Genomic DNA, 18,649 nt, shown 5'->3' on the forward strand with positions numbered 1-18,649 from the left:
AAAATATTAAAAATTGAGCCGTTGAGACAGGCTTGAACTTGACCACATTAAAAATTGTGTCCTTGGAAAAATATCTCCGTCAATTTTTATCTGAAATCAAAAAACTAAAGTTGTTCTGATAGTGTATGTGTCTGGCTTGTCCTCTACGAGCTATTTTTTTTTTAAATTTTATTTTTTGTAGCGCTTTTCATAAAAAGTTTAATTTTTTACGTACATTTTGGCCATATTTTGGCTTATAAAATGAGTTGTAATTGAAAATAAAAAAAATTTCTCCGTTAAGGACAAGAAAAACATATCTAAAAGAAGTGTGCAAAAGCAGAAGTCGATCGGTGCAATAGTTTTTGAGAAAACGTGACTACCGACTTCAAAAAAGTGGTTTTTGTCTGTTACATAAAAAAGTTTTAAAAAATTAATTTTTTGAAGTGTCAAGACCCAGATAACCCCTTAAAGCTAATAATGCATTAACTGGCTTACAAAGGCTTTTCAGTATAAAAGGTTATTTATCTGAGATTAGCTACACTAATAAAATTTCTCTAGAATCCGAAGGATATAAATAAATATGCGAACCACATCAAGGTACAAGGTCAATGCTGCAAACACATATTCCTCGGGATCCAACTGTTCTGCCCGATTGCCACCGATTATCGACTGCATGTCGTAGATCAGGAAAAAGCACGCTATTAATGCGCATAGGCCAGCAATCGGCAAGCTATCTACGAATCCGGGCATCGAAAATCTACATACTGTCAGAACGAGTAGGATCATCACAAAAGTTAACATTACTCCGCCCATAGCGGTGTAATCGTATTTGGTTTGCATGGCGTACACGGAAAGAGCGATCACCAGCACCGCTGTAATTCCCACTGCTACGAGTACTAAATTAGAGTCCATTAAACTCGATGCCGTCCCCAAGAGCAGGGACATGGTGAAGGTAAAGATGGCCAGAAAAATTAGATTAACTGGATGCTTGCGTCGCACGCTCTCCACACAGACGATCATTATCAAAACGACGATGTTAACAATCATGGCGACAAAAACGACAATGAGGTTCGATTGCACAAAGTGCTTGGTGGGCTCATGGTAAACAAATGCAGCCATCACAGCACATGTGAACAGTAGTTGGACCTGTGAGAATCAGACAGATTCAACAGAGTAAATACATATATCTTATATACTTACCAGCAGGATTCCGAATACCTTGCGCACGAAGCCCTTCCTAATAGATTGATCGTCGAAAATAATGCTTTTTACAATTAGGTCATGGGTAATTATTCCAGTTTCTATTAAGTGAACCTCAGCTGCTGGAGGTATATCTTCGGACTGGGATTCAATTTTCGGAGGAGGTGCTGGCAATGGAATCGGTGGGTAACGATCAGGATTTCTAGGTACTGAAAGAAAAATAAAATTAAAGGGGGACCGTATTTACATTTTTTATTTTGAATTTTTTGTATTATTTTTTCTGAATGCAAAACATTTTAAGAATATTGTATTAAAAATTTATATTGATTTACCCGAAGTTTTGGACAGTCTAACATAGGTAAGCTGACGCGTTTTATATTCGATTTTTTGGTGACCAAAACTTTAAAACGCTCTCCTGAAAGGTTGCCAGTTTCAAAGTAGACGAACATGATCCTGCAAAATCTACCGGACGAATCGTTTTGAAATTTTTCACAGTTCTTTACTAAATTCCACAGGTAATTCTTTTTTATACCCTTGCAGAGGGTATTATAATTTTGGTCAGAAGTTTGTAACGCAGTGAAGGAGACGTTTCCGACCCTATAAAGTATATATATTCTTGATCAGGATCAATAGGGGAGTCGATATAGCCATGTCCGTCTGTCCGTCCGTCCGTCTGTCCGTCTGTTTCAATACCGTTTGCGAGATCAGTTTAAAAGCTAGCGATCTGAAATTAAAACATGTTTGAAAATCGACCCGATCGGACGTCGATATCCTATAGCTCCCATAGGAACAATCGGATATATCTTGCAAGAATTAATGATATTTCGCGCAGTGTAAAAGCTATTTACATGAATCTTTCCAAATCGTATTTTTGTATGTATGTATACCTTGATCAGGAAAAAACGCGTGCCGATCGGACGTCAATATACTATAGCTCCCATTGGAACAATAGGGTGAAATCGGGTAAAATTTAATGATTTTCCGTATATTTCGCGCAGTATATAAGCTATTGACATGAGAGATGTCTCCTGCACTGCGTTGCACTGCAATGGTATAATAATGAAGTGCCTTAATAAATGCCAAAACACTACCAAACATATCTCCATTTAAATCCTTTTCATATTCCTTATAGTTTGCCAGCTATATGATTTTAAATTCCAAGTTTACGTCTGCACGAAATAAGCATTGAATTCATTTCCGACTGAGGCGTATTAAAAACAAAATAACACAATCAAAGCGTAAAACATATACATACAACGCACACAATAAAAATAGTGGGTCCACATCCCAAATTTAATCATATAATTTGGTTTGACCATTCGGTGGTATGAAGCTTACGCATGTTAGTGTATTATTGAGAGGTCATACTACATAGACATATAGGTGCTAGATATCACTTTTCAGATTTCGAATAAATCCCGTTGGAAATCTGTAAAAGTACAGATAAGGAAAAAATTGTACAAACCTACCGTAAAATAAAGCTTTATCTAGGAAGCCAGTCTCCTTTTTAGATGGATCCATTGTAATAAGGTTTGGAGTTTTTAAAGAAAACGTGTCAGCCTAATGAGTGGCAGGGAAATAAAAGAAATAAATTTGTGGTGTATCTGAATCTTGAACTGGAGGAATGGAAACCGAGATGCCGGCATATTTTCAATTAGTGTTGCCAGAGTTTTCGCGATAAAAGCAACTGTTTTTCGCTTTTGTTGATTCCAACCATGCATATATGTATGTACATATGTACAAAAGTATATCAGCCATCGTTTTGGTCAACATCACTTCAGTTCACAAAAGTGTCAGACTCGTAAAGTCGGTCTTAAACGGGTTCGACCAGCAAAAGTAAAAGTCACCTGTCGGCGTTTGTGTGTAACTGTAAGATAATGAGTGTACTTACGAAACTACTCAAGGCAATGCTTGTGGTCCTATTGACTGCGTTTTTGGGACATGAAACTGTGGCCTATGATCCCAATGATCCCAAGATAGCCGAATGCTGCCTGCCTCCAGAGGGGATGTTCGAGGCCTTTTACCCCCGCGAAGTGGAAGGTATCCCCAATAGCGCCTCCCGCCCAGCCCATGGCCACGGTAGCTTCTTTAAGCACCGCAATCCAGCACTTGTGGACACAAAAAATGCAGCGGCCTATGGCTATCGTTTTGATGGCAAGAGGCGTTTCAATTTTGATTAATTTCGCTCACTTATTCAGGGTCCTTTACCAATAAAACCCCTTCTGAAACCGTAAATGTAACGACTTATTATTGTAGCGGAAAATTGAAACATACGCAGTCTGGCATCCCTGGCACCAATTGCAGCCCTGACTTTCGTGTGACTGACAAGTCAAGAACAGAAGAAGAAGAGATCAACATTTCTTTTTTCTTTGAAATTCACTCGTTAAAAAAGAATAAAAAAATATGTTTCTGAATCAAATTCAAATATAAATCACATAAATTTTTTAAATTCCCTTACCAAAGCCAAATCACCAGCACATGATAAACGCGCGCAGCATCAGCATGCTGAAAATGCTCAGACACTCCTGGCGCACGTAAGAATCTCGAGGGGTGGTGAAAGGTTGGGTGGTTATGGAGCCGGCGAGAATTAATCATTGCCCCCCCCTTCCCAACGTAACGCAGGTTTCCACGGCGTTTTGCCACCAAGGTGACCACCCTGGGCGGCGACGAGGTGGGCAGCGGCACCGGAATCGGCCAGATCACCGGCGGCGTGCGGACGAACGATGGGCCACAGAAGGTGAACACGCCTTCCAAGGAGATCGTCACCCACCTTCCGCCACTCACTGAGCCATTGCCCAACCTGCCGGAGGCCGTTTACGCGGCTCCCCTAGCAGAGAGCGCCATCACCAAGGTGACAACGCTACCGAACGGTCTGCGAATTGCCTCGGAACCACGGTACGGCCAATTCTGTACCGTAGGTCTAGTGATCGATTCCGGGCCGCGCTACGAGGTAGCCTACCCCAGCGGCGTATCGCATTTCCTCGAAAAGTTGGCATTCAACGTGAGTTGCGCTTCTGTAAAGTAAGTTCCCAGCTAACTGCCTCGTTATTCCAAAAGTCCACAGTCAACTTTCCCAACAAGGACGCCATACTTAAGGAGCTGGAAAAAAATGGCGGCATCTGCGACTGCCAGAGCTCACGGGACACGCTCATCTATGCCGCCAGCATTGACAGCCGGGCAATCGATTCTGTGACGCGTCTGCTTGCGGACGTCACACTACGGCCCACACTCAGCGATTTGGAGGTGAGCTTAGCCAAACGTGCCGTCAACTTTGAGCTGGAGACGCTGGGCATGCGGCCGGAGCAGGAGCCCATTCTTATGGACATGATCCACTCGGCGGCTTACAGGGAAAACACCTTGGGCCTGCCCAAGCTGTGTCCGCTGGAAAACCTGGACCACATCGATCGAAAGGTGCTAATGAACTACCTCAAGTTCCACCACTCTCCCACGCGGATGGTCATCGCTGGTGTGGGCGTAAGTCTCTAAACAAATTTTAGCATGTTCAAATTCTGTTAAGAAACTTCATTCTAGGTGGATCACGACGAGCTGGTGAACTATGTGAAAATGTACTTTGTGGAGGACAAGGCCATCTGGGAGACGGAAGCCCTGGACGATTTGGGACCCAAGCAAGTGGATACGTCGATTGCGCAATACACCGGCGGCTTAGTTAAAGTAGGTTCTGGAAATCTTTGTTTAAATCCTTAAAAACCATTACCCATAGGAACAATGTGAAATCCCCATTTATGCGGCTGCGGGTCTGCCGGAGCTGGCCCACGTGGTTCTTGGCTTCGAAGGCTGCTCCCATCAGGACAAGGACTTCGTGCCGCTTTGCGTCCTGAATATCATGATGGGCGGTGGTGGCTCCTTCTCCGCCGGCGGTCCTGGCAAGGGCATGTACTCGCGTCTGTATACCAAGGTGCTGAACCGCTACCACTGGATGTACAGCGCCACAGCATACAACCATGCTTACGCCGACACTGGGTTGTTCTGCATCCATGGCAGCGCACCACCGCAGCACATGAGCGATATGGTCGAAGTGCTGACCCGCGAGATGATGGGCATGGCCGCTGAACCGGGCCGGGAGGAGCTAATGCGCTCTAAGATCCAGCTACAGTCAATGCTGCTAATGAACTTGGAGTCGCGACCTGTTGTTTTCGAAGATGTGGGCCGCCAAGTACTGGTAACGGGGCACCGCAAACGACCCCAGCATTTTATCAAGGAAATTGGTAACAACATCGATACGCGCTATTTTTTAAATTTCAATCAATTTATGCTTTAATATTGTTCCAGAGAGTGTGACTGCGGCTGACATCCAGCGCGTTGCCCAGCGCCTACTAAGTTCCCCGCCCTCGGTGGCCGCCCGCGGCGACATCCACAATCTTCCTGAAATGAGCTACATCACCAACGCAGTGAGCGGTTCGGGACGTTCCGGGCTGGGCCGCCGCCTTTCCTTGTTTAAATAGCGCTGGATGTGAAACCACCACGATCTGAGAGATCATTTCGCTTTGTTGAACTCGTAATTCACAATTTTGTACGAAGGGCAATCATGTTAAGTTTACATTGGCTAAAATATTAACCAAAATTCAATTCGGTTGTTTTACTAAGCTTTTTTTTGCGTGCTCACGGTTGTTTTCTTTATAGGCTCTGGTAAAAAGAAATTTGATCATTTTTTCATAAAATTTAGGTTTATTAAGCATAGTTAGATAATCTGAATTATGTATTTTGACGCAGTTTTGTAATGTATTTCTCAAAGAAACTCTCGTCTTTGTTGTCAGAAAACTAGGAAGCCGATTTTCACTATATTTTTGCCACATACGGTAACAGGTATTAATTTCTCGGTGTCAGGCCCGGACTATTAGGAAATTGCATAAGAACAGAATAATTCTTTTATGCCATGTTTGCTTTCTTGAGCTAAATGTGACTTACGAAACTTATAGAAACGGGCTTTAGTGTAGCAAAATATTATTTAGGCAAATAAAAAAGGGTTTTCCGATACTTAAAACTGCAAGTTGAAACTCCATAATAGTCGGCGGTACTAAATGTTATAAAAACAAAGGTTGTAACGAAAGTGTCAGGACTATTACACAACAACTGATGTCATTCTTTACTCAGTTATCTTCAATAGTTTAAATCTCGACCATACGTTTATTTTTAGTGCAATCGAAGCCCTATTTTCAGTATACTTTAAAGTTGCAATTACCTTCGGCTATTCCAATGAAGTTGGGTAGGATACCGAGAAACTTTTTCTCACGCGCTGCTTGCGTTTGGGAGATGAGCTGGATTCATCGCTGCTGATGCTGCTGCTGCTGCTGTTGACACTCCTCTTCAGTTTTGGGGGCACTAAAAAATAAGGTTTTATTGTTATGTATTACTGTGTATTCCATATGTGAACTCACTTATTGGGCTCTTCGGAGCATTGTTTTCGAACTCATCATCTTCCGGCAACTCGTCACTGGAGATGTTTTCGTGCATGCGATACTGCTTGGGAAGGTGACTCTCATCCTGCAGCGGTGTCGCGTACTTAGGCCGTTTAACCTTCTCCTCCTGGGGCTGACGACCACTCTCGTTGTCCAACTCGTTGCCCGTCTGCTTTTTTATACTCTTGGCAATTACCCGCTTTTGGTGATCCAGCTGCGGAAAGAGGTCCCTTGAGTTTTCTAGCGCTTGCTTGGCGGCATTCATCTCCGCCTGCTGGATGGAGGAGCCGCTGGAGGTGGCCAGTCGCTTTGAGCGGAAGTAAACGGCCACCTTGTATACGCGCGTGTTGGTTGGACCGCTGGCCTCCACCACCTTGTAGTAGGGAATGTCTGGCTCACCTCCATCCATTGTGCGCAGGGTGAGGCAGCACTGCTGCAACTTGGACTTGGGATCGTTCCAGTCCTGGTTCATAATAAACAGCTGAAGGCGCGGGAACAAGCACACGTGACAGAACTGCTCGCAATACAGCAGACCCTTGTCGACGTACAAGGCGCCCAGGAAAGCCTCAAGCAAATCGGCACGATCTTTTGTTTTCAAATCCGCCTTGGGGTTTGCGTAAACCGCATACTTGGGCATTCCCAAGTCATCGCAGACCACCGCCTGTGTGCGGTTATTAACCAATGAAGAACGTAGCAAAGACAAATGTCCTTCGTGGTGCTCGGGAAAGTGGCGATAAAGATATTCCGAGCAAATTAACTGCAACACAGTGTCTCCCAGAAATTCAAGGCGCTGATTGGACCCCAGCGTTAAGTGCGTAAACCCAATTGAACGGTCAGTAAACGCGCGGGCCAAGAGACGAATGTGCTTGAACTTGATTCCGATAGAGTCCTCGAACTTGGTGAGCTCCCTGAGCACTCTATACGAATCAATGCAGCTGCGGTCACCCAGCGGCTCTTGTTCCTGTAACGGGTGCTCCTGCAGATTCTTCCAGATGTTCAGCAACTTGTCGTCCTGCCGAAAGAGGGCATCCGTGAACACCTCATCCGCCACCTTAATTCCTCCATCCAACAAAAGGGCACCCATTAGGGCTTCGAAACAATTGGCCATGGCATGCCGTAGCTCCAGCTCGTGGCACAGATCAGATCCGTGTGCGTACAGCATGAACTCCTCCAGCTGTAGCTTCTTGGCCAGCAGGGCTAAGTGCTGGTTTTGGACGATGGCCGCCCGGTAGGTGGCCAATCCACCCTCCTCCAGCTCCGGGAACATAAAGAACAAATGGATCGAGCTTAGGAACTCCACCACAGCATCGCCGAGAAACTCTAATCGTTCGTTGTGCGTAATATTCGAAACAGTTTCATGATCCTTACCGAATCGGGACATGATGCTCACCAAAGTGTTTATTCCCCGCTTCCGTGTGTTCATGTAGTGAATTTTTCGATCGCCGTATTCTGGCTGTCGAATTCCGCAGTTGGTCAGTGAGTTGCGGGCATGATCCGGATTGGTGCCGTAGTTCTCCTTGTACGACGGATGAGTAAGCGCCAACTGCAGCAGATAACGATTCTTGAAACTATACCCGATGCTCTCCTCCAACAGGTCCAGCGACTTGTGAAACCGCAGGTGACCTGTCAGAACGGGTACCAGCATGGCATGCTGCACCACATCGCACATAATGCCCGTCCGGTAGAATCCCTCCGAGCTGATGGCCACCGTGATGTTGCGCTTCATGCGGCCCTGAGTGCGCATCTCCTGCAGGCGCTGTTCCTTTTCTTCCAGCTTCCGCTTGTCCTTGAATGATGGCTTTGACATATTGGCCATTAGGTGGCGGAATTTGACGTACTCCCGCCACGCCTTCTGGTACTCCGGATTGCCCGCGTAGCTTAGTTGTGGCGGACGGATACCAAAGTGTACGATTGCCGGATGTGAGATTCCAGTCTCGCGATCCACGCACTCAGGCAGATCGGAGTTGTTCCTGTCCAATTGATCAACGCGCAGCGAGCACGGCTTATGACCCGGCTTTGTGACCAACATTCCCTTGATGAAGTCCACATAGTTCTGCCACTCACTCTGACTGATCTGATTCAGATGAAGAAGCTGCTGTCGTTCCACCAGTTGGGCGGAGTTATCCAACAAGTAGCGGAGTACCTCGACCATTGCCAGAACCTCCTTTCCATTGTCTGGAAGGTCACGAACGAAGCGCGGGAGGAAGTGGAATGCAGGGCAGGATTTCTCAGAGCTGCCGGAGGCAACATTTGGCGTCAGATTAAAGTCCACCAACTCCAGAAGCTCATGAAAAAGGTATTTGACTGAAATCGGTAACATATAATGACAATATAAAGTCTTCTTTCGTTTTACTTACAGAACAGATCCAGCTCATGGATGGTAAAGTTTTCGGGCATCTTTTCCTCCTCGTACTCAATGGTGTACTCTATGTTGAAGCGGATAACCTTGCACACGGGCAGGTCGGTAAGACGCACGTGCGAGAGAAGCGAGAAGCCTTCAAAGAGGAACTCGTGCTCATCATGCTTGATAATGGTCGGTGTTTTGGTCAGAAAGTTTGTGGGCGGTGATATGCTGATCCTGTAGTGAAAAAGCTTGCCCGCATTGTTGCTATTGGGGTCGCACTCTGTGTAGCCAGATTCGCCCGGGTAGATGCCATGACGGATGCCAATGCGTCGGGATTTGGCCGAGCAGCGGCACAGAGGTCCGTCGTTCATCTCGCCGGCGTCGTTGTGCCAGAGATCAGTATGCACCCGCTGCGGATGCTGGACCTTATGCGCCAGCTCCTCCATGCAGCAATCCTGCTCGATCTTAAAGGCGTCTTCGTCCGAGTCCTCATCGGAAGAGGAGGACGACGAACAGGCCTCCGATTTGTGCTTGTGATTGCAGACGCGCCTGCGCGCTTTTCTGGGCGGCGCGGTGTAGACAGGCAGCTTCTGACGCACCCGCTCTGCCCTTTGCAGCAGCTCCTCGTCGAACAGGTTGCATAGCTTCTGCAGCCGCACGCGTCCTTTCACCTCGTTCTCGTTTTTGGTGCGCTCGTAGTAGGGCTCTGCTGGAGACGATCGAACCCACGACTCCGTTGGGGCATCTGCCTCGCTGAGAGCGTTCATCTTCTTCACATAATCCTCCGGTTTCTCGCAAAAGTTGGCACACCATTGCCGCAGAAGACGGTCCCTTTCGGACTCCACTTTGGGCTTGGGTCTGGGCTTCTCCGCTGGCTCATTTCGCTCCCTCTGGCGATAGCTTCGTAAAGTGTAATCCTCACTGGCTGTGCTCCTGGCCGCAGATCCGCGGTAGCCTTGCGATCCCTTTGGCGTCCTGTGGGCATAGTGGCCATGTCCATGTCGGGGCTCGTGGCTATATCGGGGCTCTTGAGGATGTCGGTGTTCCTGACCATGACGCGGTTGATATCGCTTTCCCGAACTGTAGCCTGGATAATGGTGGTACCCATGACTTGAGCCGTAGGAATCGTATCTCTCCCTTTCGGCGGGTGACCTGTAATTGGGCTCGTAGTCGGGATAGCGGTCCGGGTATTTGTAACTCTCGTAGAAAGTTCCTGATGCCTGGTATTGGTAAGGGGTCTCCTGGCAATAGTACTTCTGCGCTGGGTCCTGGTTCGCATAACCGTCGTAAGCGTAGGCTGCCGGCTGCTGGTATAAATCATTGTTGGGGACGGAGTTGGAGTGGAGTGCTGGTGACTCCTGATACACATAATCCAAGGGGTCGGAGTTGTGAGTCAGGGTATCAATTGTCGAGTAGGCGTGTGAAGAAACACTCACTCCCGGTGGAGAGAGAACGTCTTTTGATTCTGGCGGTGGTGGAGGAGGTGGAGGGGGAGGCTGGACAGGTGGCGGGGGAGGCAAAGGAGGCTGGTACATGGCGTTGGATTTAAGTAAATCTTTTGTAAATCCGACAATTGTACTTTTTTCCAATCACATTTTTTCACCGCTACTATCTTGATCTGGCAACTCTTTGGGTTTATTTACTTTCGTCCATCCGGCAAGGCAATGTCACATATGTTTCAGACAAGACGCCATTGAAAAATGCTTCTGCCCCGATTTAATGCCCTTTGTTTGCAACGCTGTGCCATGGCTTTCTACGCCGTAGCCAGCGGTCGGACGACAGGTGTCTACGCCTCGTGGGCAGAATGTGAGGAGCAGGTTAAGGGCTTTAAAAACGCCAAGTACAAGAAATTTAACACGCGCCAAGAGGCAGAGCAGTTCGTCAATGGATCCAAATCATATGCTCCACAGGATATGGCGGTGCCTCTTGGCCAGAAACTGCCTGCTCCGGCCAGTTGGAAGGACAAGGTCGAGAGGATTGAGAAGTCCAAATACACAGAGGCCTGGCCCGAAGAGGATGATGAATTGGTGGACGACGAGCTGGTAAAAAGTAGAAAATATGTGAAATGCCATTCCTGACCTCCTTTCCTTAGAACGCCGCTATGAACGAAGTGGAAGGGCATCCCAAGCCATCTAACAGTGGCAGTTCGGTAGGAGATATATGTAAATCCCCTTAAAAAGATTTAATATTCCCGTTTTTAGGCAGGCATCCATAATCGCAAGAGAAAAGGGAAAGGCACAGACGAATCTAGAAACAAAATACCTCGACATGTCTCTCAGGTATCGGAAGCCACAGGACTGAAGCAAGTGGGTGCCTTCCAGTTTGAAATTGATGCGGAAGGCTTTGTAATAGTGTACACAGATGGCTCCTGTATAGGTAATGGGCGACCAGGAGCCTGTGCCGGCTATGGAGTCTATTTCGGCAAGAATCACCAGCTGTAAGTGGTTAAAATCACTATAAAACCTTGGTTTATTTTACCGATTTCCTTGTTAAAGAAATGCTGCCAAGCCTGTAAAAGGGCGCGTCACCAATAACGTAGGAGAAATTCAGGCTGCCATTCATGCCATCAAAACAGCGTTAGATTTGGGAATAAAAAAACTGTCCATCAGCACAGACTCACAGTTTCTGATCAACTCCATAACACTGTGGGTGCCAAATTGGAAAAGACGAGATTGGAAGCTAAAAAGCAACCAGCCTGTGAAAAACGTGGTTGACTTTAAGGAGCTGGATGAACTGCTGCACAACAATAATATAATAGTGAAATGGGTGGGTAGTTTATTTTATAAAGCTTCCTATTTTTGGATTTTAATTATTTTGTATCCTTAGAACTACGTGGAGGCCCACAAGGGCATAGAAGGCAACGAAATGGCGGATAAATTGGCGCGACAAGGATCCGCATTGTATAAGGAAAGAAATTCCTGATAATAATTTAAGCGGAGTAAAACAATGTGGCAACCCTGAATAAATTGAAGTTAATCGACAACCCCATGGAAAATGTTTTTATTTACAATTTGACTTCGACGTTTGAGTTTAATTAAAATAATGTTTCACAGAAAGAATTACAAGTGTTTATTATTTATTTTGGTTTTGGTATTATTGGGAGGCTTGAGCAACTGCTATATAGTAGAATCACCAACCGTTCAAGTGGAAATGGATAAAGCCGGCATGCACAGGTTATTGCTTCGGAGATTTCTTTTGAAATTAAAAAAAAATTAAATGAAAATCGTTTTTTAAGGACCCTTACGTACCGCCTGCGGTTCGATTATCCCTTGGTCGGCAAGGACTGCGAGTATGTGCTGCTCCAGGCATTGCCCGCATCTGTTTACATAAGCACGGACGAACTCGACGACTTACAGCGTCTGAAGAGGGTGCGTTATCGCTACAAATTAACGAAGAGAATGTACCATAACATTCTAAGTTTCCAGTTAAGTGCCGTCTATCCGAAGTTCGTCAACATTGAAGTGGCCACGGAACGGGCGCAGCCCTTCTCTGTCTTACTGAGCGGCACACCTAAGATTACGGAGACCCTGAGGTTGCCCGTGCATTTTCGCTACCATGCACCCAGCGATAAGCGGTGGGGTGATCTTGAACTTTGAATTGCATTTGCACACTATTTTAACTAAGAACTCTACAGATCGGCGGCCACGGTGGCCATACCTTTGCCAGAGCTCTACCTAAGCTGCCCGATGGCTGATAGTGAGCTCGTCGAGAACGAGTTGGTTGCCCGACCCGATAAGCTCTACTGCCTTAATGCACCAGAAAGCCGATTCGACGAGAACATTGTCAAGGACGGCCAGCCGACGACCATTGCTAATCTGGAGCGCTGCAACTGGAGGCGGGTGCACGTGGACTGCCAGCTAAAGACGCCGCTGCGGGCCGAGATTCCCGTTGGGCAGGCGAATGCCTTTGGCCCGGTGCTGTGCGGCACCATCCTGCTTGGTTGGTCTCTGGCCCTTTGGACCATCATCCGCTCGATAGCCAACACACGACGCATCAATCAGCGCCTTAACGAGCAGCGACTGCTGCAGCAAAAGGTCAAGTAACAGGCGACGAGGTCGGTGCGATTCCAGGACAACAATGGATAATCAAACGACTCATTCCGGCGACTACAAAGGGCTGTAAATATTTATTAGTATGTGTGCATAGACAATTCATTTATTGGCATACCCAAAACGACATAATTATCCTATAAACGTGCCACACATCGTAAAGTCTTATTCGGGCTTATCACATAACTAAGTCATATTAAGCTTCCTTTAGCATAATTGTAAACATAAACCAATATCTTAAGTTAGAGCTAGGCATTTCCGAAAATCGCTGGCACAGACGGCAAGCTTTAATAATAACTTATCATTACTACAATTAACGAGATTGTCAATGTGGTCCTGGTTCTGGCTAAGCTTCAAAACCGATTGTCTTTGTCCGACGTGGGAGCAATGGACCTTGAGTCGTTTTCCAGGTTACTGCGCAGCGTCATTGTGCTAGACGTGGATGGCGGCTCGTTCCACAGCTGAATGGTGGCCTTGCCAAATATCACGAAGAGAGTGTTGCACACCAGGTAAATTCCTCCCGTGATGAAGAACACCATTCGCCACTGGCTGGGATCCTCCTCATCCGATATAATCGCACCGACAACTAGAGGAGCCACAATGGAGGTAACTCCAGCAATCCCGTTGGTGACTCCCATCATAGGACCGGCAAAGTTGGGGGACAGATCAATGTGATTGATCAGGTAGCCGCATGAGCAACCCGCATTGATGCCCACCGCCAGCGTAAGGAGAAGGATGGCCCACGTCTTCTCGTCGGCCGTCATGTATCCCAGTCCAATCAAACAGGCCATCGGTCCCCACTGTCCTATTGAGTTAAAGAGCTTCCGGGCCGTGGTGATCGATATAGTGCCCCGGTTGATAAGCAAATCCGAAATGGGACTGACCACAAAGCACAGCAAACCCATGGCGAAGTACGGCAACGAGGAGAGGAAGGCATTGGACTTGACGTTCAGCTGCAGGACACTGCTCAAATAAGTTGGCATTTCCGTGAGCAGCGTGTAGAAGCCCCAGGTGAACCCACAATGGGCTGCAAGTAGACCATAGAATGCTGGAGAATTAAAGATTGACATCCAGGGCACGGGCATTGACTGAAGAAAATAAGCGAGTCTTAGGGTCATCCAATATTCATTGTAACTATCAAATCCTCACCTGATTCGCACTATTGCTGCCCGTAAGGCTCTCGATGTATTCCTTTTCGCATTTCCTGATCCTGCTGGCCGTTGAGGGTTCATTAGCCGCCTGCCAAAAGAAAAGCAGGGCCCAGGCCAGGCTCAGACCGCCGGACAGGTAGAACAATCCCGGCCACCCTATGGTGGACTCAAAGATAAAGCCGCTGGTGACCAAGATAACAGCCGTTCCGAACTGTGCTCCCGAATAGACGCCAGTTGTGAGCAATCCACGCTCCGTGCGCGGCACCCATTTGGCCAGAAGGGTGTGAACACAAGGATATACCGATCCCTGGACTAGTCCGGTGAGGACTCGTAGGGCACAAATACTCTCCCAACCACTATTGGCTGCCATGGGATGGAAGAAGCACAAGATGCCGCCAGTTGCCGTGGCAGAGCCCAGGACTACCTTGGCGCCAAATCGCCTGGCCAGCAGACCTTCAAGCTAAAACTTTAAGAATGGTACATTGCGGATAATTAAGCTGCTCACCTGCTGGCACCTGTGACAGCACATAGCCCCAGAAAAAGCTGCTGAGGATCAAGGACTTTTGCGACGTATCCCAATTGTAAAAAGGAGCGCCAGCGGTGGATTGAGTCATGGGAACAATGCCAGCCGAGATGTTGACCCGCTGAAAGTAGTTGATCATCATACCCACAAACAGGAGGATTGCCTGCCAGTGGCGAGCGCCCAATCCTCTTGCTGAAAAGTTAAAAAAAATATATTAATTATAAATGACAACTTTTAAATTTAATATTATTATACAGGCTAATTTCCTGAGCGGATTTTTAACTACGTGGATTAGCAGAGGCCTTCTCTCTCCAATGGAATAATAAACCATGTTTACTCAGCTACAGGTTTAATAAGCGTCTGGTTATGCGATTTATTGATTGCCTTATTATAAATGGACGGTGCGAATTGTTTGTCACTTTGCTAGATTATTTCTAGGACCTTTATTTGTTTTATTGTTGTTTAACAATGATGTGATAGTGACGATTCCATTAATTAACGGTTCCGACAGAGCTCTTTGGGTTTTATTAATAACATTGTCATTATCATTTACGCCTGCCAATGAGGAAAACAAAATCCGCTTCACTCTCAATGGAAAAGTTCCCGCTGGCGGCAGTGGTGTAGATTTAGGCGGGGGCGGAATGTGTGAATGGAGCCGTATATTTTAATTGCCTCATATGAACTCAATGGATCTCGATATTAAGTTCCCCGAAATTTGTTGCACAGCAGATGTACTTGTTAGGCAACCTTCACAAAAGATAATATTTTCTTTATGTCAAGCGTGATTGTCTTTGTTTATCTTAATAAAGGCTTAGTCCCGGCAGATGTCTGATAATGATATATGTAGATTAGAGTGTCTGGATTCGAATGGAACTGTCTCTTAGGGTAGGTCTGAAGAGCCGTAAAGTGCAATTATAGCAAGAGAGCGAAGTCATCAAGATATCCGTTATATAAGTATGTATGAACAGAAGGTTCTTATTTTTGTTGTCGTACCTTACTTATCAATAACTCATAACAGGCAGTATGTTATGTAGAGGACTCCGTTAAAAAGCACTCCAAACTCTCCTCTTGGGGCACTTCAAACGGTCAAACTTAAGTTTCAATGATTAAATACCGATTAAAAACGAAGAGTATACAATTGTTTGTCTTGTAATATTATAACTTGTATTCAAGTTTTCGTCTCAAATTATTCTCCATTAATGCCTATTTTAAACTTTGAAAATTTCACAATTTTAATGATAGCCAAGTATTTTCACCAGCACAGATTAGTGATCACATCTGCATATGTATATTTATTAACCCATAAAGCTATCCGGATTTCCTTACCTAAACAATAAATAATTGTTAAAATTCGGTTTCCCGTTCGTGCCCGGTAAGAAATTCTTCAAATTAAAAGTTGATTCCTAGCCGTTTTTATACGTTTTTACTATATCTGTGAATTAAGTCTGTACACAAGAACATCTTTAAGATTTTAAATATAAGTTGAAATATCCGAATCAAACAAGTGTCTATCATCCGAACGGTAACTTACGTCTTGCCTTATCCTCAGATGTGTCAAGACCCATGACTGGTAGTCTCACTGATTTATTTAGTATTACACGTTGGAGTTAAAATTGCCGTAATGTGATAGCGTAAAAACGATGGACGACTGCGGAGCAATTGGTACACCTTTCGCTTTTATACTGATATCAACAGAACCCATTTCCCTGATAACAGCGGCCAAGTTCTCAAGTGCCTGCGAGGCAACTCAGATCGCCCGACAATATAGCGGCAGTAATCATAAAACCATAAACCCCCACCACGGATCTTGGAACTTGTCTTGTTCAATCCATTGCAAATTATACTATGCCTTGGCTTTGATTTACTTTTACACTATGAGAGGACCGTAAACAATTGAACCATTATCAGGATGGGCTGCTAGCCCTACAATAAATATATCTGTCTAATAAATATATATTATATATGTAGATTTACATACCCCACGAGAGTATCCAAGCATGCAGTTGAAGGCACTTTTAATGCCTATGATCTAAGGGTAATCTCTTGTTTTGTGCACTTTTCCATGAATTGTGCCGGCACGAGTCGTTGATTATCCAGGTCTAATTTTGTTATGGCACCCGATTAGAGTCATCAACCATCGGTTTCCAAGTGAGTTCTGGGGAAAGCTTATATTCGCTATATACGATGTGTCACCCAGAATGTTTTAATCGTTAGGGTTAGGGTTCTTAAGTAAAAAGCCTACAACGCAGTTAAGGAAATCAACACCTGAGTCGATCTCGCCGTGTCTGTCTCTCTGTCTTTTTAAAGTTATCAAAATGAGGTACTAGATGAGTCGGATCGGACGACTAACACGGGGGACATCAGTACACGTACTGACGGTGCGCACCCGTAGCGTGAAGAAAGCGAATGCAAGTGATATTCCATAAGCTAGGAATTCATTTTATTCAATTAAACAGCTAGAGCCGGAAAACGCTTGGGTTACCATTTACAAAAAAAAAACAAGAGAGAACGCTATAGTCGAGTGCCTCGACTATTAGATACCCGTTACTCAGCTAAACAACTTAAAATAAATATGCCTTCTTGTATGTTTTTCGCCGCTCGAATTAGCACCTTGGCCAGCTGTTCCAAAGTCATCCGTTAGATGGTGCTATTGTATTGCGTTTAAGCGTTTAATGGGTTTTTGGGCGTTAGAGTGGGCGTGGCAAGCTTTTATTAGGCCAATCGATAGGTATTGACGAAACAAATACATATCAATTAAAATTTTCATAATAGCATCATAACTGTGGCCATAGCTTGTGGCTTGTGGGCGTCAGTGGGGGCGTGGCACCATTTTGAAACAAACTTGCGCTGCGTAGGAACTCCTAAAATCTACATGCAAAATGCCAATCTTCTAGCTTTTATAGTTTCCGAGATCTCAGCGTTCATACGGACGGACAGACAGACGGACATGGCTAGATCGACTCGGCTAGTGATCCTGAACAAGAATATATATACTTTATAGGGTCGGAAACGCTTCCTTCTACCTGTTACATACTTTTGCACGAGTACAATATATCCTTTTACTCTACGAGTAACGGGTATAAACACCAAAGTTATGGCATTTCCGATCAATCAGTTATATGGCGGCTATAGGATATAGTCGGCCGATCCTTATGAAATTTGGTAGGTCGGATTAATTGGCCAAATATAAAACCCAATAATCAGTTATATGGCAGCTATAAGATATAGTCGGCCGATCCTTATGAAATTTGGTAGGTCGAATTGATTGGTCAAATATAACCCCCATAGAAAATCCCAACTTCCTAACTTTACATTTTTGATCAATCTGTTATAAGGCAGCTATAGGAAATAGTCGGCCGATCCCGGCCGTTCCGACTAATATACTGCGTGCAAAGGAAAGAAGGGCGTGTGCAAAGTTTCAATTCGATATCTTTAAAACTGAGAGACTAGTTTGCGTAGAAACAGACAGACGGACGGACTGACAGACGGACAGACGGACATGGCTATATTAACTCAGGAGGTGATCCTGATCACGAATATATATACTTTATAGGGTCGGAGATGTCTCCTTCACTGCGTTGCACACTTTTGACCAACATTATAATACCCTAAAAACCTGTTGGACAGACTCAACGCCTGCGATCTGCTGCTGAAACGGAATTTCTATTTATCAAAATATTTCTTTGGGATATAGTAAATATTTACTATATCAGAATTACGCTTTTAGTTTTGCTGCCATAGAAAAGATGGCAAAATGCAACGCCAAATCGACATAGTAACATTTTTAGTAATAATAACAGGGCAATAATAATAACTAGGTATAATAACAGCAAGGGTATATAAAATTGGGCTTGCCATAGTTTGCTTCCTTTCTTGTTCTTAATCATTTATTTTGTTGGAATAAGGGAAAGCTTTACTAATTTTGGTGTTTTCAAAGCAGAAACGAAAATCTTGTATAGTGTTGGGGAAACTAATAACAACTTGAG

General features: G+C 45.2%; 7 protein-coding genes across 14 annotated transcripts; 4 read left to right on the top strand and 3 right to left on the bottom strand.

The window, feature by feature from the left end:
- Positions 1-356: 356 nt before the first annotated feature.
- On the bottom strand, positions 357-2,838 carry LOC108052588 (protein lifeguard 1). Of its 2 annotated transcripts, none has more exons than XM_017135014.2 (3): positions 2,649-2,838; positions 1,180-1,346; positions 357-1,125 (listed from the first exon to the last, which is right to left on the bottom strand). In XM_017135014.2, exons 1-3 carry the CDS (start codon positions 2,698-2,700, stop codon positions 520-522), a joined length of 825 nt encoding a protein of 274 aa, XP_016990503.1. In that variant the 5' UTR covers positions 2,701-2,838; the 3' UTR covers positions 357-519. The 2 variants fall into 2 exon arrangements, with proteins under 2 accessions (XP_016990503.1, XP_016990502.1); XM_017135013.2 differs by having other exon boundaries at positions 1,180-1,388; positions 2,649-2,833.
- A 33-nt stretch (positions 2,839-2,871) lies between these two features.
- On the top strand, positions 2,872-3,419 carry LOC108052590. Its single transcript, XM_017135016.2, has one exon. The coding sequence runs from the start codon at positions 3,057-3,059 to the stop codon at positions 3,357-3,359; it is 303 nt and encodes a 100-aa protein (XP_016990505.2). The 5' UTR covers positions 2,872-3,056; the 3' UTR covers positions 3,360-3,419.
- Positions 3,420-3,499: 80 nt separating this feature from the next.
- LOC108052584 (mitochondrial-processing peptidase subunit alpha) lies at positions 3,500-5,766 on the top strand. Its single transcript, XM_017135004.2, has 6 exons — positions 3,500-3,713; positions 3,802-4,180; positions 4,237-4,653; positions 4,711-4,851; positions 4,901-5,405; positions 5,470-5,766. The coding sequence occupies exons 1-6, from the start codon at positions 3,658-3,660 to the stop codon at positions 5,640-5,642; spliced, it is 1,671 nt and encodes a 556-aa protein (XP_016990493.1). The 5' UTR covers positions 3,500-3,657; the 3' UTR covers positions 5,643-5,766.
- Positions 5,767-5,842: 76 nt separating this feature from the next.
- On the bottom strand, positions 5,843-10,503 carry LOC108052583 (ribonuclease 3). The gene is made up of 3 exons (XM_017135002.2): positions 8,954-10,503; positions 6,576-8,900; positions 5,843-6,519 (listed from the first exon to the last, which is right to left on the bottom strand). The coding sequence occupies exons 1-3, from the start codon at positions 10,473-10,475 to the stop codon at positions 6,386-6,388; spliced, it is 3,981 nt and encodes a 1,326-aa protein (XP_016990491.2). The 5' UTR covers positions 10,476-10,503; the 3' UTR covers positions 5,843-6,385.
- A 29-nt stretch (positions 10,504-10,532) lies between these two features.
- On the top strand, positions 10,533-11,928 carry LOC108052586 (ribonuclease H1). 2 transcript variants are annotated; one of them, XM_017135011.2, is made up of 5 exons: positions 10,544-10,982; positions 11,033-11,089; positions 11,142-11,377; positions 11,436-11,706; positions 11,767-11,928. In XM_017135011.2, the coding sequence occupies exons 1-5, from the start codon at positions 10,641-10,643 to the stop codon at positions 11,860-11,862; spliced, it is 1,002 nt and encodes a 333-aa protein (XP_016990500.1). In that variant the 5' UTR covers positions 10,544-10,640; the 3' UTR covers positions 11,863-11,928. The 2 variants fall into 2 exon arrangements, with proteins under 2 accessions (XP_016990501.1, XP_016990500.1); XM_017135012.2 differs by lacking the exon at positions 11,767-11,928 and having other exon boundaries at positions 10,533-10,982; positions 11,142-11,361; positions 11,436-11,559.
- LOC108052589 lies at positions 11,872-13,302 on the top strand. The gene is made up of 4 exons (XM_017135015.2): positions 11,872-12,113; positions 12,176-12,308; positions 12,366-12,514; positions 12,575-13,302. The coding sequence occupies exons 1-4, from the start codon at positions 11,983-11,985 to the stop codon at positions 12,981-12,983; spliced, it is 822 nt and encodes a 273-aa protein (XP_016990504.1). The 5' UTR covers positions 11,872-11,982; the 3' UTR covers positions 12,984-13,302.
- LOC108052585 (putative inorganic phosphate cotransporter) lies at positions 13,227-17,017 on the bottom strand. Of its 6 annotated transcripts, XM_017135008.2 has the most exons (5): positions 16,195-16,293; positions 15,990-16,108; positions 14,646-14,855; positions 14,139-14,593; positions 13,227-14,077 (listed from the first exon to the last, which is right to left on the bottom strand). In XM_017135008.2, exons 3-5 carry the CDS (start codon positions 14,803-14,805, stop codon positions 13,343-13,345), a joined length of 1,350 nt encoding a protein of 449 aa, XP_016990497.1. In that variant the 5' UTR covers positions 14,806-14,855; positions 15,990-16,108; positions 16,195-16,293; the 3' UTR covers positions 13,227-13,342. The 6 variants fall into 6 exon arrangements, with proteins under 6 accessions (XP_016990497.1, XP_016990496.1, XP_016990495.1 ...); XM_017135007.2 differs by lacking the exons at positions 15,990-16,108; positions 16,195-16,293 and adding an exon at positions 16,642-17,017; XM_017135006.2 differs by lacking the exon at positions 15,990-16,108 and having other exon boundaries at positions 16,195-16,306.
- Between the last annotated feature and the right edge of the window lie 1,632 nt (positions 17,018-18,649).

This window comes from Drosophila rhopaloa, unplaced genomic scaffold (genome assembly GCF_018152115.1).
Source record: "Drosophila rhopaloa isolate 14029-0021.01 unplaced genomic scaffold, ASM1815211v1 contig_69, whole genome shotgun sequence".
Classification (NCBI taxonomy): Eukaryota; Metazoa; Arthropoda; class Insecta; order Diptera; family Drosophilidae; genus Drosophila; species Drosophila rhopaloa.

Coding starts and splice junctions, on each gene's coding strand:
- LOC108052590 (XM_017135016.2), top strand. CDS start 3,057: ATGAGTGTACTTACGAAACTACTCAAGGCAATGCTTGTGGTCCTATTG.
- LOC108052588 (XM_017135013.2), bottom strand. CDS start 2,700: ATGGATCCATCTAAAAAGGAGACTGGCTTCCTAGATAAAGCTTTATTT. Junction 1,389..2,648: donor AGATAAAGCTTTATTTTACG/GTAGGTTTGTAC, acceptor TTTTTCTTTCAG/TACCTAGAAATCCTGATCGT. Junction 1,126..1,179: donor AGGTATTCGGAATCCTGCTG/GTAAGTATATAA, acceptor TGATTCTCACAG/GTCCAACTACTGTTCACATG.
- LOC108052585 (XM_017135005.2), bottom strand. CDS start 14,994: ATGGTTTATTATTCCATTGGAGAGAGAAGGCCTCTGCTAATCCACGTA. Junction 14,594..14,645: donor GCTGTCACAGGTGCCAGCAG/GTGAGCAGCTTA, acceptor TTTAGCTTGAAG/GTCTGCTGGCCAGGCGATTT. Junction 14,078..14,138: donor GCAGCAATAGTGCGAATCAG/GTGAGGATTTGA, acceptor TATTTTCTTCAG/TCAATGCCCGTGCCCTGGAT.
- LOC108052586 (XM_017135011.2), top strand. CDS start 10,641: ATGCTTCTGCCCCGATTTAATGCCCTTTGTTTGCAACGCTGTGCCATG. Junction 11,090..11,141: donor CATCTAACAGTGGCAGTTCG/GTAGGAGATATA, acceptor TCCCGTTTTTAG/GCAGGCATCCATAATCGCAA. Junction 11,707..11,766: donor ATAATATAATAGTGAAATGG/GTGGGTAGTTTA, acceptor TTGTATCCTTAG/AACTACGTGGAGGCCCACAA.
- LOC108052589 (XM_017135015.2), top strand. CDS start 11,983: ATGTTTCACAGAAAGAATTACAAGTGTTTATTATTTATTTTGGTTTTG. Junction 12,309..12,365: donor ACTTACAGCGTCTGAAGAGG/GTGCGTTATCGC, acceptor CTAAGTTTCCAG/TTAAGTGCCGTCTATCCGAA. Junction 12,515..12,574: donor CATGCACCCAGCGATAAGCG/GTGGGGTGATCT, acceptor AGAACTCTACAG/ATCGGCGGCCACGGTGGCCA.
- LOC108052584 (XM_017135004.2), top strand. CDS start 3,658: ATGATAAACGCGCGCAGCATCAGCATGCTGAAAATGCTCAGACACTCC. Junction 4,654..4,710: donor TGGTCATCGCTGGTGTGGGC/GTAAGTCTCTAA, acceptor ACTTCATTCTAG/GTGGATCACGACGAGCTGGT. Junction 4,852..4,900: donor ACACCGGCGGCTTAGTTAAA/GTAGGTTCTGGA, acceptor CATTACCCATAG/GAACAATGTGAAATCCCCAT.
- LOC108052583 (XM_017135002.2), bottom strand. CDS start 10,475: ATGTACCAGCCTCCTTTGCCTCCCCCGCCACCTGTCCAGCCTCCCCCT. Junction 8,901..8,953: donor CCATGAGCTGGATCTGTTCT/GTAAGTAAAACG, acceptor TACCGATTTCAG/TCAAATACCTTTTTCATGAG. Junction 6,520..6,575: donor TGCTCCGAAGAGCCCAATAA/GTGAGTTCACAT, acceptor CTTATTTTTTAG/TGCCCCCAAAACTGAAGAGG.